The sequence below is a fragment of the Artemia sp. Qi Xiang Cuo genome, unplaced genomic scaffold, assembly GCF_049724085.1.
Source record: "Artemia sp. Qi Xiang Cuo unplaced genomic scaffold, ASM4972408v1 HiC_scaffold_22, whole genome shotgun sequence".
Classification (NCBI taxonomy): domain Eukaryota; kingdom Metazoa; phylum Arthropoda; class Branchiopoda; order Anostraca; family Artemiidae; genus Artemia; species Artemia sp. Qi Xiang Cuo.
In genome coordinates, this window is record NW_028297431.1 from 8,118,154 (window position 1) to 8,135,667 (window position 17,514).

Sequence of the window (17,514 nt, forward strand, 5' to 3'; positions counted from 1 at the left end):
TCCATCTTTGATTATTTACTTCATATCTCATTTATTCAGATTATTAATGGGGCGCCCCCCCCTTCCCCAACTCCTCTTTGTTCTCTACAAAAATTACCCTGATTATTAGCCGAGTAGGCGATATTCCTTTCATCGAGTTTGCCGAATTAAGACTGCAGTGAAATATGGATGCAATTTCACGAGAAGCGACAAAGTACCCTTTTAATCAAAATATCTAAACAGCTGTGATACAGCATGAGAATTGTATCGTAGATATGTAATTATGTTTGTTTAATTCGAGGGATTACATCATGTAATTACAGGAGTTCGCTTTCTGTGCGAAACTCAGGTGATAGATTGTTAATTGGTAACTATAGGGAAAAAAACCATTATGTTCTTATGATACTTCAAGAATAATGCATATTTACTTACCATCGCTATTCTTTTGTTCTCCATTAGAAAAAATGAATAAATTTGATTCTAATAGGCTTAATATAAGTTCTATTAATCAACTGATCCAGAAAGACCAATTTGCTCCATATTCATAGCAGGAAAAACACGAGTATAAGCCCTCCAGCTGTCAACCACTATTTCTAGAATGAGACCATCCTTTGAATACGCAATATAAGGAATTTTGAATATTGAACCAGGAAAGAAAATAAACACGTTATGATGATGGATGAACGAACTTGGTAAAGCATGTATCGTCTAAACCAGTCTGATTGCATTATACAATCTCGTCCATAGTTTCAAAACATGTTTGATCACTTTATAGATCTATAATAAAAAGAGATTGGTCGCTTTTTGCAATGTGCTCCTCAAACTGCACTGTATATTCATGCCTCGGGCGTAAGTTTCCATGTAAGTTTCGCGGTGCCTATTGCCTTACTACTGTCTTTGTCCATGACCACATCTTTGCCCCAGTCCGATTTTTCCAAGGACTAAGGTGGGAGTATCAGACAGACAAAATCTCGTGCTGAAGTCCTCAGCAGCAACCAGGTAGTCAGTTCAGCAGCTAAGGAAGACCTTTGTTGCAATTCCGCATAAAATTCACCCTTAGCGGTAACAGTGGCATCACGAGTAGTGGCGTATCTGGAGAGAATGGACACATATCCTTTAAGTCTGATCCTGGTCAGTCGGGGAGAAACAGGATCCCACCCAAGAAGTGCGTTTCTGGTTCTTTGGTTTGTAATGAAACAGACGCCGTGGAGTCCCGAGTTATTGTTTACACCAGAGTAGAAAAAAGTTGAACTGTTGTAGCGATTCGGGCGCTGCAATTACTATGGTGCCAGAACCGCAGATTCTGATCCCAGAAACGCATAATATGTCAATCCCGTACTTATCCATCTTATGGACAAGGAGAGCTTGTGTAGCTTCTTTTTTAACGGATAAGTCGTTCAAACAAATAATAGTGAGTTCGAACATTCCAACTCCTTTTGCTTGTTTTATGACTGCTGTTGGTTTTCCTAAAGGTATGGCTTGTTGATTTTGTGACTTGGTCGCCATATTTGAAGCCGTGTCACTTGCTGAGAACGCTGTACCATGGTTGGCTTGCATACCTCTTGACACCTACGCCGAGGGGGTCGCGTCGCTTGCCGGGAATGCCGTAGTCGTATTCATAACTTTTCTTGGTCTGAGGACCATTGATGTTTTTTTGGGAATAGTTGACCACAAGGTCTCAAATCTTGCGGTTAATCTGACAGGGTCGAGTCCGAGTTTTGCAGAGGTCTTTGGTCCATAGATCTGGATCTTACGCCCTGTCGCAGTTGTCGCCCTGTAGAGGATTCCCACGATGGTGTTCTGCGTCACCGTGTATTTTAACCCATTGCTGGGAGAAGGTTTATAAGTCATGAGACGTATCCACACGCCGGTAGGCCCTGCTGAATGTACATTCGAGGGGCATTCTTCTTCCTCCGCCTGTATTTATGGCCCCTGGGCAAGGGTACCCCAGTTTCTATTATGAACCCCCCAGGGACCAGGTCCACCCTTGGTCCGCGCCTCCTTTAGAGTTACCCAAAATATCTCTAGACGTTCCCAAATCTGGCACCTGGGTGCGCGCTAGGGGGCTTGGGGGAGGCCTATACTAAGAGTGTGACTACTACTAATAGTAGTAGTATAACTATTACTTCTGCTGCTACAGCGACCACTATTACTGAGGTTAATGGTAATAAAGTGATAACTTTCGGGGATTGATAGATAGATGGATAGATTTATTTTCAATATACCAGTAAATAATTACACAGCAATCTACCAATCCCCACAAAGGCTCCATGGGCTGTAGGAGGAGGATTATGAAAAGATCACATTAAACTATTAACATTTAAACATATCATTAAAATTAAAACATATAAAGTGTAATAAAGTGATAACTTTCGGGGATTGATAGATAGATGGATAGTTTTATTTTCAATATACCAGTAAATAATTACACAGCACTGTGGGTTAAAGAATCAAAGGCTTTACGAATATCCAGAAACAAAGCAGCAGGAATCAAATAGGGAGTCTAGGGCAGAGTGAAGATAATTCAATAAAACTGCACAAGCATGCTCAGTTGAATGATTTGTTTGAAAACCAAATTAAAAATCGCGAAAAAAATCTTTAGAAGTTAGAAAATTATTAAGACGAGAAAGCATCGCCTTCTCAAATATTTTGCTTAACACGGACAACAAAGAAATTGGCCGATAGTTGGGTGGATCTTTTCGTGTCCCCCTCTTATATAATATGATGATTTGAGCACGCTTGATAATTTACGTATAATAATTTACGACCTTTATAAAATCTAGATACACATAGTATATTCTGATTGAGTTTTACATCTCAACTTTCCCTAAAAAAATATAACTTAATACCCTATTCTGTCCCTAAAGCATTTCATCTGCGATATTTTGATATTTTTAATGCACTTGCATCTTTTTGATTTAGTTCAATAGTTAAAGTAGAAGTAGTAATTGTAATAGTCCTGAAAGTTTCAACTTAATACCCCAGGTCGTTCTTGAGATATTGCTGAGACATCCTATTGACAAAAAGCATGCACATAGTGTCTTTTCATTTAGTTTTAAAGCAAAGAAAAATTTCCCTTAAAATATCTGCTTCATACACTATCTGATTCTTACGATATCCCGCCTAAATTTCTTGAACAACTTGGTCGATTTTGACAACCTGGATGCACTGAAACTATTTTGATTTAGTGTAACAGAAGCAGTAATAGCAGTAGTTGAATAACAGCTGTAATAATAGCAGTAGTAGAAGTAGTAGTAATACTGGTAGCCCTGGAAGTGTTAGCCCTGGAAGTATTAGCCCAATACCCTAAGGTGTTGCTTGGATATTACTAATACATAAATTTGATACCCCCCTCTGTACATAGTGTGTCTTGACACAATTCATCAGTTCATCCTCACACTCACGATTCTCGGAAAGCTTAATTATTACTCTTAGCATTAGTAGTAGTAGTAAGTATAGTAACGAAGCAATAGCAGGAGCATCGGGAATAGTATTAGTGATAACAGTATTAGCGTTATTAATATTTGCAGACATTGTATTCATATTGCACCTTTTTGATCTAGATCACCATCCACTCCTAACGCCGTTATAGTTTCAACCCAATGCTTAAATCCATTTCCGAGGCATTGCTGATACGTCCTTTTGATAACCTGCATACACATGGTGTGCTTTGTTTTACCCCCCCCCCCCCTCAACAGTCCTGTAAGTTCCACATTAATATCACTAGCCTTAGTAATAGTAGTACTAATAGGGAGTAGCAGAAGTAGATCTACTACTAATTATTGTAGTAGTATGCACATAGTGCACATTCATTAGTTCAACATACCTTTCAACATGCCATGAAAGCTTCGGCCCCATATTCTAAGCCGTTATTGAGATACTGCTGATACGCCCTTTTGATAGCCTACATACACGTTGTGTGTCTCAATTTTATTCAGCAATCCCCTCAACGGTCCCTGGAAATTTCTCCTTAATACGTAGTAGTAGTAGTATGAGTAGAATACCTTTTTGTTGATTTAACGTCCCCCTCAACATGCACTAAAAGTTTGAAGTTTATAGTCTAAGCTATTCCTGGGGTATAACTGTTACGCCCATTTAATAAACTGTATTTCGCTGTATTTCGATTTTATTCAATATCCTCCTCAACATGCACTGAAAGTTTTGCATACCCTTAGCTTCAGCGGTACTACTGGTAGTAATTATAGTAGTAGTTGGTGAAAAGTAGTAGTAGAAGTAGCAGCAGTAGTAGTATACACGGAGGTCCTTTTGGTTAGTTCAACATCACCCTCGACATACACTGAAAGTTTCAACTTTATACTCTTCCGTTTTTCCTAAGAAATTGCTCATACATCCTTCTAGTAACCTTCATCCACATGTTTTGTTTGGATTTAGTTCAACATCACCCTAAATAATCCCTGAAAGCTTCACTTCAATACCCTTAGCTTCAGCAGAGTTAGTAGTCATAGGAGCAGAAATAATAGGAATAGTGGTAACATGCACGTAGTGCCTTTTGGTTCGTTCAACATGCCGTGAAAGTATTAATTTAATATACTAAGCTGCTATTTAGGAATTTCTCATACATCCTTTTAGTAACCTTAATACACATTGTGTATAGTGATTTAGTTTAACCTCACCCTAAATATTGCCTGAAAGTTTCACCTTAATACCCTTAGCCTCGATAGCAGTAGCAGTAATACCAATAGCAACATTCATAACATATACATATTGCCTTTTGGTTAGTTTAACATCCTCATCAACAACCCCTGAAAGTTACAACTTGATATATCCTACTAAAACTATTGTGACGCCTACTACCACTAGAGCTAACAATATGAATGTGAAAATGTCAGGGAATATTGAGATTTGAACAAAATCATAAGATACTAACAGCCCCCTATCATAGGCAGCGCAATAGCGCTGCCTAAGTAAAGAACGATGTGGGCACAATGTATTGTTTCTTCTTCTCCATACCCGGGCACTTCGTATCGAAGGAGTTGTCGTAGAAACTTCGAAAAGAGATCATTCGATTGGAATTTGGAGTGGCTAGTGCTCTTTTTAATAGTCGAAAGTGATTGGAGGGCAACTAGTCCCCCCCACGCACATCACTCGCCCAAACCCATCCCATCAAAAGTGTGAGATAGACATTTTGTTCGGCGTAGTTGATTTTCACATAGAAAATATCTTTGTGGGGAGGACACTCCCCCACAACCCTCGGGGAAAAGGGTTTAAGTTATGCCCTGGGGGCATATAAGGATTTTATAGAAGACGTTGTCGAAGACAATACAAAAAAACTCTTTCGATTGGAAATAAACAGGACCAAGGCCCTTTTTTATTGTCTTAAGTTACTGGAGGGCAACTACCCCCCCCCCCACCCCATCACTCCCCAACACACCTCAAATAAAAATTTTGAGATAACCATTATGCTTAACGTAGTTGAATTCCACATAGAAAAAATATTTTTGAGGAGGACACTCCCCTACAACCCTTGGGGCAAGGGTTTTGAGTTATGCCCTGGGGGCATATAAGGTTTTTATAGAAGGCTTTGTCGTAGAAACTTCAGAAAAGGCTCATTCGATTGAAATTCAAAGTGCTAGTGCCCTTTTTAATAGTCGAAACGGATTGGAGGGCAACTCGCCCCCCCACCCCCCACGCCCATCAGTCCCCCAAACACATCCAATCAAAATTTTGAGATAGCCATTTTGTTCGGCGTAGTTGATTTCCAGATAGAAAATATCTTTTTGAGGAGGACACTCCCCCACAACCCTTCGGGCAAAGATTTGAAGTTATGCCCTGGGGTCATATAATCTTTTCATATAACGCGTTGTCGTAGAAATTTTAAAAAAAGCTCATTATATTTAAAATTCAAAGGGCTAGTGCCATTTTTCAATAGTCGAAAGTGATTGGAGGGCAACTACCCCCCACCCCATCATTCCCCAAAACACAACCAATCACAATTTTGAGATACACATGTTGTTTATCGTAGTTGAATTAAACATAGAAAAAATGTTTTTGAGGAGGACACTCCCCTACAACCCTCGGGGCAAGGGTTTTAAGTTATGCCTTGGGGGAATATAAGGTTTTTATAGAAGGTGTTGTCGTAGAAACTTCAGAAAAGGCTCACTAGATTGAAATTCAAAGTGCTAGTGCCCTTTTTAATAGTCGAAACGGATAGGAGGGCACCTAGCCCCCCCCACGCCCATCATTCCCCCCAATACAACCCATAACATAGTTTAGATAGCCCGTTTGTTGGGGGTAGTTGATTTTCAGATAGAAAATATCTTTTTGAGGAGGACCTTCCTCCACAACCCTCAGGGCAAGGGTTTTAAGTTATGCCCTGGGGGCATATAAGGTTTTTATAGAAGTCGTTGTCGTAGAAATTTCAAAAAAGGCTCATTCGATTGAAAATCCAAAGGGCTAGTGCCCTTTTTAATAGTCGAAAGTGATTGGAGGGCTCAAAGCCCCCCCCCACGCCCATCATTCCCCCAAACACATCCAATCAAAATTTTGAGATAGGAATGTTGTTCAGCGTAGTTGATTTCCAGATAGAAAATATGTTTTTGAGGAGGACACTCCCCTACAACCCTCGGGGCAAGGGTTTTAAGTTATGCCTTGGGGGCATATAAGTTTTTTATAGAAGGCGTTGTCGTAGAAACTTCAAAAAAAGGCTGATTCAATTGGAAATTCAATGGGCTAGTGCTGTTTTTAATAGTCGAAACTGATTGGAGGTCAACTCGCCCCCCCCCACTCCCATCAGTCCCCGAAACACATCCAATCAAAATTTTTGAGATAGCCATTTTATTCAGCGTAGTATTAAGTTCTGGAAATTAGGTCTTTGAGGATGAAGACCCCCTCACAGCCCTCAGGACAAGGGTTGTAAGTTATGCCCTGGGGGCATATCAAGTTTTTATAAAACGCGTTGTCGTAGAAACTTCAAAAAGGGCTCACTCGATTAGAAATTGAAATGGCTTGTGCCCTTTTTAATAGTCGAAAGTAATTGGAAGGCAACTAACACCCCTTCCTCGCCCACCATTTCCCCGAACACATCTACTCAGCATATTGAGATAGCCAATTTGTTCCACTAAGTTAAACTTCAGGAAATTATTCCATTGATTAAGACCCTCCCCCACAGTCGTCAGATCAAGGGTTTTAAGTTATGCCCTGGGTGTATATAAGTTTTTATTGCAATCTTTGTTGTATAAACTTTAAAAAGGGCTCATTCGATTGGAAATTAAAAGGTCTTGTGCCCTTTTTAACTAACTTTACTGAACAAAATACAAATGAATGTGCATTGTCAGTTTAATATACATATACTGATATTTAGTAATCAAAATTTTAGTATTATTTGATTTATTAAAGTTATAGAAGTAAAAACATTTATATTTTTTCAATAAAGTGCAAATTATATTCTGGCCTTGAGAAGGCATAAGGGTTTTGAGCCCAACTTGTGTTAATTTCTGCTCGGATTGAGTTTGACTCGGTTATTTATTGTAATTTCTCTTCGTTTTGGATTTCATTTATTTATCGATGCTGATTTGTGGTAGTTTCACGTTTGGTAGATTATTTGATTTTATTTTTCCTCATTTTTTGTTTAATGGAGTTATTTGCTTTTCTTTGAAAAACTTATTTTGTGGAAAAAGTTTTTTTAATTAATCTCTTCTAAAGACCAGAACATAATTTGCACTTTACTGAAAACAAGCACATTTGAAATGTTTTCTTTTTTTTTACTTTAATTAATCTAAAACTATCATGACTTTGTGGAATTAATTTCAGTACATACATTAAGCTGTCAATCCATTATCATTTGTTTTTTCTGTAATCTTGGTTATGATGGTATTTATTTTTTTTATATATATATGGATTTTTTCAAATAAAGTTTGTTTTCAGTATAGTGCAAATTATACTCTGGTCTTTAGCATTGGAGTATTTTTGTTAAGATCCTGGGGGGAGGGGGGCAAAGTTGGAGCCAATTTTCCCAAATAAAGTAAAATGACAGTGAAAACTGAAAAATGATTCTTGTATTACCATAACGGCAAAGATAAATTAAAGAAAACCGACCTGTTTCTCTGGATACTTGAATTATGCAGGCTTTTCTTAGTTTTGACATGATTTTTTGCAGAAACTAAACTTCAGCTGGGGGAGGGGCAAACTAAGGTCTGTGGGTACAAACTCGGGTCTGAAGGGGACAATTGCCCCCTCCCCCTGCCCCAGAGTAAATTATGCCTCTGGTCTTTAGAAGGAATGGGGCTATTACATCTACTCCTCTTTGTGGCAGTTTCTGCATGTTTTGGGTTCGACTCTGTTATGTGCAGTAATGTCTGTTTGTTTTAGACTGATTTATTGATTCGTGACTATTTATGGTTATTTTGCGCGGGATAAATTATATGAATTAAGTACTGCTAATCTCCTTTCAATTTTATTTTCCAGGGTGTAACAAAAAAAACAAATCATAGCTCGCTGCTCTTTGAAATAACGAATGGTTATCGACACCACAATATGGAAGTTCACATGTACAAAAAACTAGGCTGGGTGCCTAATTTTTCACGATCACGGTGCTGATCACAACAGCAAGATCGCGGTGCTGTTGAAAGGCTGACTATGGAATGCCCGTTGTGAAATGTAAATAAACAATACTTCACTGTTACCGAACTACCTGTTGTACAATGGTGATCACAGCAAAATGAGTCCTCGAACTTATTGTTAGCCATTTTATGCTTCCTGAAGTTCTGTTAGGTGGTCTTTAAGTTATAGACGCAACAGTAAGTACGTTTTCTCAAAGGATGCATCTCTGAAAATGTTACGAGTATGACTCATAAAGCATATGCTCCTCATTTTCTCCAAAAGGTGGACTAAACACCTTCATGCAAAACACTATGGAATTAAAATGGAACCGAGTGTTAGCTTTACAGCCTTCCTAATCTTACACAAATCCCTTATAATTCATCTGCAACATCGTCTTTTGATATCATTTCTGATTGGTTTGTATATCAGGGACCACGTTGTAGCTGGGATAGATAATTCCTGTCCGCGGTTTTTCACTGGAGTTTTTTTGTATCAACAGGCAATCTTGGAGTTATATCTTCTATAGTTTGAAGCTATTAATTCAATAAATTTGTCTTGAATGGCGCAACTGTTGAAGTCAGTTACGTAGCCTAAATGCTTTCTCTTGTCTAAAATAATTATTTCTCCATTTAAACAAAACTGCAGTAATACAAAGGCTTGTTGAAATCATTTTAATCAATGTTTTTTTTTTATGGCCTAAGGTTGCTGTTAATTTTTTTTTTTGCTTTTGGTTTCCCTTTTACTATTTACTTTTCTAATTTGTGTTGTTAAAGTTTCATTGCTTATTTTGTAGCCATTTGTTTCTGTTTTAGGATCCTTGGCCTACTTATGCAGCAGTCTGTGAGAAAGGTCTGTCGACGCATGTAGACAAAACCGAAAACAAATTTACCAAAATTGACTCTTCGTCAGCAGCTGCATTTGTCACTTCCGTGAGAAGTTTGGAGAATAAAGGATTAACCACAGAGAACAGCAACGAAGATAAAATAGTTGGATCAACTTCCAACTATGGTACACTTACCCAGAAAAATATTTCATCAGCGCTCCCGAGACAGATCAGTTCAAATGATTCTGATAAATTTGTTTACAAAAGCGAAAATAAATCTGCCAAAATTGACACTTCATCTGTTTCAGCCTTCGTCGCCTCCGTGAGAAGTTTGGAGAAAAATGAAATAATCGAAGAGAGCTTCAAAGAAGGCATGCCAAATGAGCAAAATTCGGACAGAAATATATCTACCGAAAAAAATATTACATCAGTTCCAACTCAACCGATTAGTCCAAAAGACGTCGCACCTTCAGCGCCTTCAGATAAAGCTGAAAATATCTCTCCCAAAATTAACACACTGCCTGCATCCGTGGTCACTTCTTTCGTAGAAACGGATTCAATAGGGAAGCTATATAGGGAAGCAATTGCAGCTATAAATGAGACAAGTTTTTCAGTGCGTATGCAGAATTTTGTGAGCAACATACCTGCGTATAAAGACGCTGTTAATACTAACGGGACAGGTAGAGACTTGAATTCTGGACTTTCTCCTTCTTCTGTTAATATTAACGACAAGACAGACAAAACACCTGTCACTATTTTAGCTGAAAATGAAGATCCATACGAAACTTCTTGGCCCGCAGAAAAAGAAATATGTTCCCTTCTTGACAAGCTCCAATTGTCCAAATACATGAAACACAAGTTAACCCTTGAGAAAGTAAAGGAGTTTAGCATGTGCAAACCCTGTGGTGCAAATTGGTCCGCGGAAGCTGTGTCAAAGTTCTTCCATAAACTAATGCACAACTCCGTAGAAGCCAGAAACGAGATTATGTTTGAAAAGTCAAATATGGAGCATAACTCAATGGACTTGATTTATTGTTTCCTTCTAATTGCTGACGATTTCCTAAGGCAAGAAATATTTTCACGGATGGCAGTTTTACAGTATTCAATTCCGTTTTGCATTAAAGTTTCATCTGCAAAATACTTTTTGTTAAATTGGTCCTTAGTGAATATCACCAAACGTTGGAAAACGTTGAACGGCAAATCCTTTATTGAAAGTGATGTCCATTCAGGAAATTTTGTCTATTGCTCGTTCATAAGAATTGGAGAACTTTCGTTCTCAAAGTCGAAGGTTATCAATAAATTGTTCCCAAAAGGCATTGAGCCTTTCCAAAACCATGATGAAGACGATGTTCCGAGAACTTTTTCTAGTGGATCCTTGGAGCTGTCTTGGCTACTTCCTGTCAGGGATGAAAATTTTGAACCCTTAGCCATTGTTAATCTACGTGGAGACGCTAAGAAAAATATTGATCTGGCAATGTACGTCGCTAAACAATCAAGTGTTCTGTGTGTATTTATTGGTAATACTTCAGTTCAATCCGAGCGTCTTCTAATATCTTTAGCTAAAGCTTGTCCGAACATAATTGTTATCTCTGACAAGAGGCTAAATGCTGATGGTGTAATCAAAGGGCTTCCGAAAAAGAGCAAATTCGAATATATAAGAGACACAGAGTCTCGTATAATCCAAAAGTTGAAGCCTCTAGTTTTAAATAAAAAATTTAAGAAATAGAACTTTTCAGAATGGGAAGAAGGCGCAAAAGCTTTGGAATTTCTATTGGAAGATTCAAATGAACGTCTGCAAGTTGCTAAAGAAGTTGCTCTAAGTCTAGCGAAGGAAATAGGAAGAAATAAACTTACTAGTCTGCCTCTATCTGGAAAGTTGTGGAAGGACTACAATGCTATTCATAAGAGACAAAAGCGTATAACTGAAAAGCCAACTGACATATCAGTAAAAAAACACACTGAATTATTAGAAGAAAATAAGAGAATAATCCGAACACAGCAGGCTACCTTGATGCCGGAAAATTTTTTGAGTGTTTTGCTGAGAGGTTGATCCTGAATCAGGAAGAAAGAAGGTATTTTTTATTCTGGTTGTCTCAATACCTTGAAAGGTTTTCAAGAGATTCTACAAGTAGCAAGGATATTGGCATAGAACACCTGATGAGAGAACTTTGTCAGATTTATATGCTTCATATATCAAACGGTAGTCCGTCCAATAAATCCAGTTTGGCTAGGATTCTAAAGCGATACGATGCAAATGTTGAAGTATCCTTTCAACATACAATGATTGACGTTCTTTTTGCTGGACATCCCATTGAACTTTTTGATGGGGATGCTCAAGGGATTCCAGATTTATTTTTTGTTGATTTTATGCGTGCTTTGGAAGACCGAATGGGAAAAAGAAATTCTATAGGGGTGGTAAGTGTTTTGGGTGTTCAAAGTAGTGGTAAGTCAACATTACTGAATGCAATGTTTGGTTGTAAATTTACTGTTTCATCTGGCCGTTGCACAAAGGGTGTTAACATGCAGCTAATCACCGTCCAAAAACAATATGCTGCGAAGTTCAACATCGACTACATTCTTGTTTTAGATACCGAAGGCTTGAAATCTCCTGAACGACAAGATTTGATGGGTAATGATGAACATGATTCTGAACTTGCCACATTTGTTGTTGGACTTAGTGACATTGTTGTTTTGAATGTTGCTTCTGAAAGTATGGATGCCTTAAAAGATATCATCCAAATTACAATTCACGCGTTTCTTCGAATGAAGGATGTTAATTATCAAAAAACCAAATGCCTTTTTGTTCACCAAAACACTGGTGATCCGTCCAATTATCAGAAATTATCAAATGAACGAAAGCTTTTTGAAAAACTCTGAAGGAGCAAACTGAAATAGCTGCAAAGTCTGAAATTGGTACTTCTCAAGTTTGCTTCAAAGATATATTAGATTACGATGAAGAGACAAGTCATGAATATTTCCCTTGTCTGTATGATGGCACGCCACCGATGGCTGCAATAAATCAAGGATATGCTGAAAAGGTTACGAGTGTAAAGGAGTCAATTCTTTTATCGTTGAGCAAAAATCAGAGACAAACCCCATCAAGCTTTTTTAAAAAAGTACTTCAAATTTGGGACGCCGTATTATCAGAGGACTTTTTATACAGCTTCAAAAATTCTTTCATAGCCTTTAAAAGGGGTGCTTTGGATGATAAATTTGCCGGGCTTGAATGGGAATTTCTACAGGAATATAAGAAGCATCTTGAAATTTACCAAACTGAAATTTCAAACAGTAAAGAACTGTTCTCTCTGCAGCTTTACATGCAAAGAATTGAAGTAGTATTTGATGATATTCCCGAAAGAATGCTTCGGAAAATGGAAGAGTACCTGAAAGATGACCCAGTATCGAAACGCCTGTTTTTCGAAGAAGTTAAATGTTCTGTGGATCATCTTGTGATAAAAACCAAAACTGAATTATTAGAATCTCTGAAAGATTCTATAGAAAGGGAAAAGAGCAAGCGGGCAGTTGCTTCAAAGGAATTAGGTTTAGAAATGTTCTTTCAAGAGATAATTACGTCGGTTGTTGAGCTATTTAGGTCGGATGGGAAAAGATTATACGAAAAAGAAGCGACGGCTGAATTTGATCAGCTTTGGAATCATCTACTAAGCGAAATAGGAGACTATTCGTTCAGAAGGATAGAGCGAACTAATTTTGAGGAGCATGTGCGAGAATATCTCATGCAAAACTATAGCAGAAGATATAGCATGTTTGAAATCTGAACTAAAAAATAAAGATTCTCTTGCAGAATTTGCGGGTAAGCAGATTGATATTTCTTCCTTCTATGACGACTCGTCATTGGGCGCCTATAAAAGGTCTTGTAGGTTTCTTTAGGGGCAGACAACAACTTCCAGTAGATCATTATGAAACCACTAGACGACAAGCTGTCAATCTCATCAAAAGTTTTGAAAATGATATAGAAAGAGCACTGGGAAACAAAAATCTACACTTTGAACACTGGTACAGAGTTATGGTTCAACTGCATCATGATTTGAATACTTCTTTTGACAACCCTATGTATCACTGTTTTAATAACAACATGAGAATCCGTGCGAAGATTACTCTGCGTATATTTGGAGCTTTTGTTCAGCATTTAGATAAATTTCGAGAGAATTTTTTGGAAAATAATGATCCTGTGCGTAAGATAATTAGAAGAAAAGATCATTTTAGGAATTTTTTTTTAGGCCTTTGTGCCAGTCGTAGTTTAGCTTCAACCGCGGCTGGCGGGTTTATTGAGGACTGCTATATTCCTGGAATCACGGAAACAATTGAAATCAGTATTGATCGTGTTCTTGCTGCCCAGTTCAAGAGTCCCAATTCAGAATTTACAAATAGGAAAACATGCGAAATTGCTCTGCTGCGAGATACGCATGATACTGGTGATTTTAATTTCTACTTGAAGCTTATTCATCAGTATAAGAAGCATTTAGAAGATTGGCTTCATCTGACATCAGCGTTCTAGAAGTCTTACAAAAAATTTCTGATGCGTCCAAGCAGAACGTGATTCTTAAAATGGAGACGATGAAACCATATTTGAAGTTGACTACTGGAAATGAATTTGCGGTGATTCTGATGAAAGAGTTGAAAAGATTCCAGGATGATAATCTCTCTGGTAAGACATTCTCTCGTTTTTTAGAGACAACCCAGTCCAAATTATGTAAATGTCCAAAGCTAAAATGTTGTCAAAAACATGTCAAAAGTTGTGTAAGCTGTCTTTTCTAGTGCTATAGAAGAATGCATAAAGTAAACATAATTTTCAACCCCTTGAAAAGGACTTATATAAAAAAGGGGATATATTAAGTAAACAGCATTTCTTGATTTTTTAATCCCTTGACCTCTTTGTAAGTGAATATTGGGATACTGTTAAAGCTTTATCTATTTTTTTATGGGTCTTGACTCTAAAATGGTTGGGTAGGGTTTGACTACCCAACGATATTCTAGTGAAGTATATCCAATTTTGCCATTTGAATCTGTCTATCCCTAGCAAATTTGTCAGTAAATATCGTTAATTATATAACTTACATCGGGCTCCTGGTGCGCCCCTCAAGCGCACACATCAATTTCTAACAGAAAATATTCAACACATTATCTGCATTGTAAAACACAAACATTTTTGTTTCCAAGTGCTCTTTCTATATCATTTTCAAATCTTTTGATGAGATTGGCAGCTTGTCGTCTAGTGGTTTCATAATGATCTACTGAAAGTTGTTGTCTGCCGCTAAAGAAACCTATAAGACCTTTTATAGGCGCCCAATAAGACGATTTGTCATAAAAGGAAGAAATGTCAATCTGCTCACCCGCAAATTCTGCAAGAGAATCTTTATTTGTTAGTTCAGATTTCAAACACATGCTATATCTTTTGCTATAGTTTTGCATACCGTGGATAGGGCTTAAAAAAAAAAAACCAACGCTATATAATAATATGGATGAATTTTTTTTATTATTTTAATTGGCAATAATGGTTTATTAATGGTTTATTTAGTTTGATATAATTATCTAAAAAAAAAAAAAAAAAAAAAATACAAATCTACTATAAAAAAATGAAAAAAAAAATAAGAAACAAAAAAAAAAAAAAGATACAAGATAAACCAAGCGATGGTTGGCATTATTTATGTTTTGTTTATCAGCACCAGTTTCCACTCTTATAAGTTACCCATACTCTATGGTACACACCACGCTTACTAAATCCAGCTAAACATTCTTTCATTAGAAATACACTCGCTTTAATAAATAACTCAGTTACTATATGTCTAATTCTGTGTTGCTAGCCATTTTGGCAATTTCGATTTTCAAAAACGGTTTAAAAATAAAATTTGGTCCTTGTTTTTTTAATGCGCCAAATATACTCCATCTCTCTCTTTGGACTCGGAACACACAACCGATATGAAGGCATATTATTATTATTACCTCTGCAGCTGTAAATGACGAAGAAATTAAAGATCATAATTGAAAAAGTTATGTTCAATAGTTGCGCCTCCTGTGAGAACAATACTGTTTTTGAGCAGCATTTCGTCCAAGTAATCATTCTGCTCAATTACTTACGTTTTCTTCGGCATTTTTTGGATCATTTGTGTGCAGCATTTTATTTTGCTTAATCTTTGTTAATATTTTATGTCTCTTTTTTCTTTTATTTTCTCTTTTAATCCGTTTGTCTTTTTTCATCTTGGCCATTTTTCACTAAATTCAATTGTTAATTAATATTTATAAAACAGTTCATCTTAACGAACTGTAAATAATGAGCGACCCGTCTTAATAGTAACCAAAACTCTAAAAAACAGAATTTTTATACCAGTAGATAAATCAAAAGAATCGGATTTTTATGCTGATGATGAAGTTCCATGAAGTTTATTATTACCCATCAAAACTACGAGCCTGAAAAAATTTGCCTTATTTTCGAAAAAAGTGGGAAACTCCCCCTAAAAATGATAGAATCTTAAATAAAATCAAACAATCATATTCCTCTTATAAGAGAACCTTACTGTAGAGGTTTCAAGCTCCTACCTGCAAAAATATGGAATTTTGCACTTCTTGCCATAATAAATAACACTTATGGGTGTTTTTTTTTTTTTTTTTTTTCAGGGGTGATCATATCGATCAGGTGGTCATAAAATTTCGCGAGAGGGTTCATTCAAACCGAAATTTAACGTTCTAGTGCCCTTTTAAGTGACCAAAAAATTGGAGGGCAACTAGCCCCATCCCACGCTCATTTTTTCCCAAAGTCACCTGATCAAAATTTTGAGATAGCCATTTTGTTCAGTATAATCGAAAACCTAATAAATATGTCTTTGAGGATGACATAATCCCCCACATCCGCGAGGGAAGGGCTTCAAGTTATGAACTTTGCCAATTGTTTACATCTAGTATTTGTTACTTGGAAGTATGCAGACGTTTTCAGGCGAGCTTCCTTCTGGGTGGGAGGGGGGTCAGGAGGGTGCTACTCGGGAGGATCTTTCCATGGAGGATATTGTCATGGGGGAAGGGATATTTCTATGACGGGGGCCGCAGGATTTCCCATCATTATTTAAAAAAAATTCACAAATTAAATAAAAAAACAATTTTTTTAACTGAAAGTAAGGAGCGACAATAAAACTTAAAACGAACAGAAATTATTCTGTATACGAAAGGGGCTGTCCCCTCCGAAACGCCACACTCTTTACGCTAAAGTTTTTTATTGTTTCAAAAAATAAAGTTGTTAGACAGGTGACAGCCCTTTTTCGGAGGGGACAGCCCCTTTCATATACGGAATAATTTCTGTTCGTTTGAAGTTTAATGTCCCTCCTTACTTTCAGTTAAAAAAAACTGTTTTCTTTATTCAATTTTCTTAGAGACCAGCCAAGACTGGGACAAAACCTGTGACGATAGGTTTAGCTCCGATAGTCCCAGATGTAATTTTGTTTTATACAATAATTAAGTTTTTCAGTCGCCTATTGTAATTTAAAAATTTCTGTCTCAATATTTGAAAAATGAAAAAGTTCATAATTTTTGAAAACATAAGCTTCAATTGTTATTTTCAATAGCTTCTGGAGTCATAATAGTGTTAGATACATCCTTTTGGCTTATAAATGACGATGACAATACTAGCTGCATTTGTATGTCTGTCATGTTTGCAAAGACAAAAAATTGCTCCACATTTATAAAGATACATTCATGATAATAGGACATAATCTAATATTCCTTTAACTCGTTTTTTAAGAATAATTTTTTTATTTTAGAAAAGAAAAAATGGATCGACCGTGCAGTTTTGTACCTTATAGAGTCCCTCATCGGTTGTGGCACCTGCTGTCCTTTTTGTGGAGCACCGTGCAGCCTAAGCTCAAGCCAACATGATGAGCACTCCACCAATTTTTATCGGCCCCAAGTCATTATTGGATACAGGTACGTCTCTTTCTGCAGTTTGAAGGGGGAGGGAAGGGCATTTACCTCAAATAACGTAAGGCTAAAAGGTAAGAATTTTTATCGGTCCCAAGTCATTATTGGATACAGGTCCGTCTCTTTCTGCAGTATGAAGGGAGGGGATGGAAGGAAATTTACCTTAAATAATGTAAGCCTAAAAGATAAGAATTTTTATCGGTCCTCAGTCATGAGTTTAGGCAGTTAAG

General features: G+C 37.1%; 2 protein-coding genes across 2 annotated transcripts in view; both read left to right on the forward strand.

Annotated features, from left to right (window-relative positions):
• The window catches only part of LOC148939113 (uncharacterized), a 32,986-nt gene extending 21,897 nt beyond the window's left edge, over window positions 1–11,089 (forward strand). Inside the window, exon 2 of the mRNA XM_089107283.1 lies at window positions 9,351–11,089. Coding sequence (XP_088963409.1) covers window positions 9,351–11,087 — 1,737 coding nt within the window. The 3' untranslated portion in view covers window positions 11,088–11,089. The remainder of the gene's footprint in view (window positions 1–9,350) is intronic.
• Window positions 11,090–11,518: 429 nt separating this feature from the next.
• Window positions 11,519–17,287, forward strand: LOC148939114 (interferon-induced very large GTPase 1-like). Its single transcript, XM_089107284.1, has 2 exons — window positions 11,519–14,027; window positions 17,128–17,287. The coding sequence occupies exon 1, from the start codon at window positions 11,519–11,521 to the stop codon at window positions 12,236–12,238; it is 720 nt and encodes a 239-aa protein (XP_088963410.1). The 3' UTR covers window positions 12,239–14,027; window positions 17,128–17,287.
• Window positions 17,288–17,514: the final 227 nt, after the last annotated feature.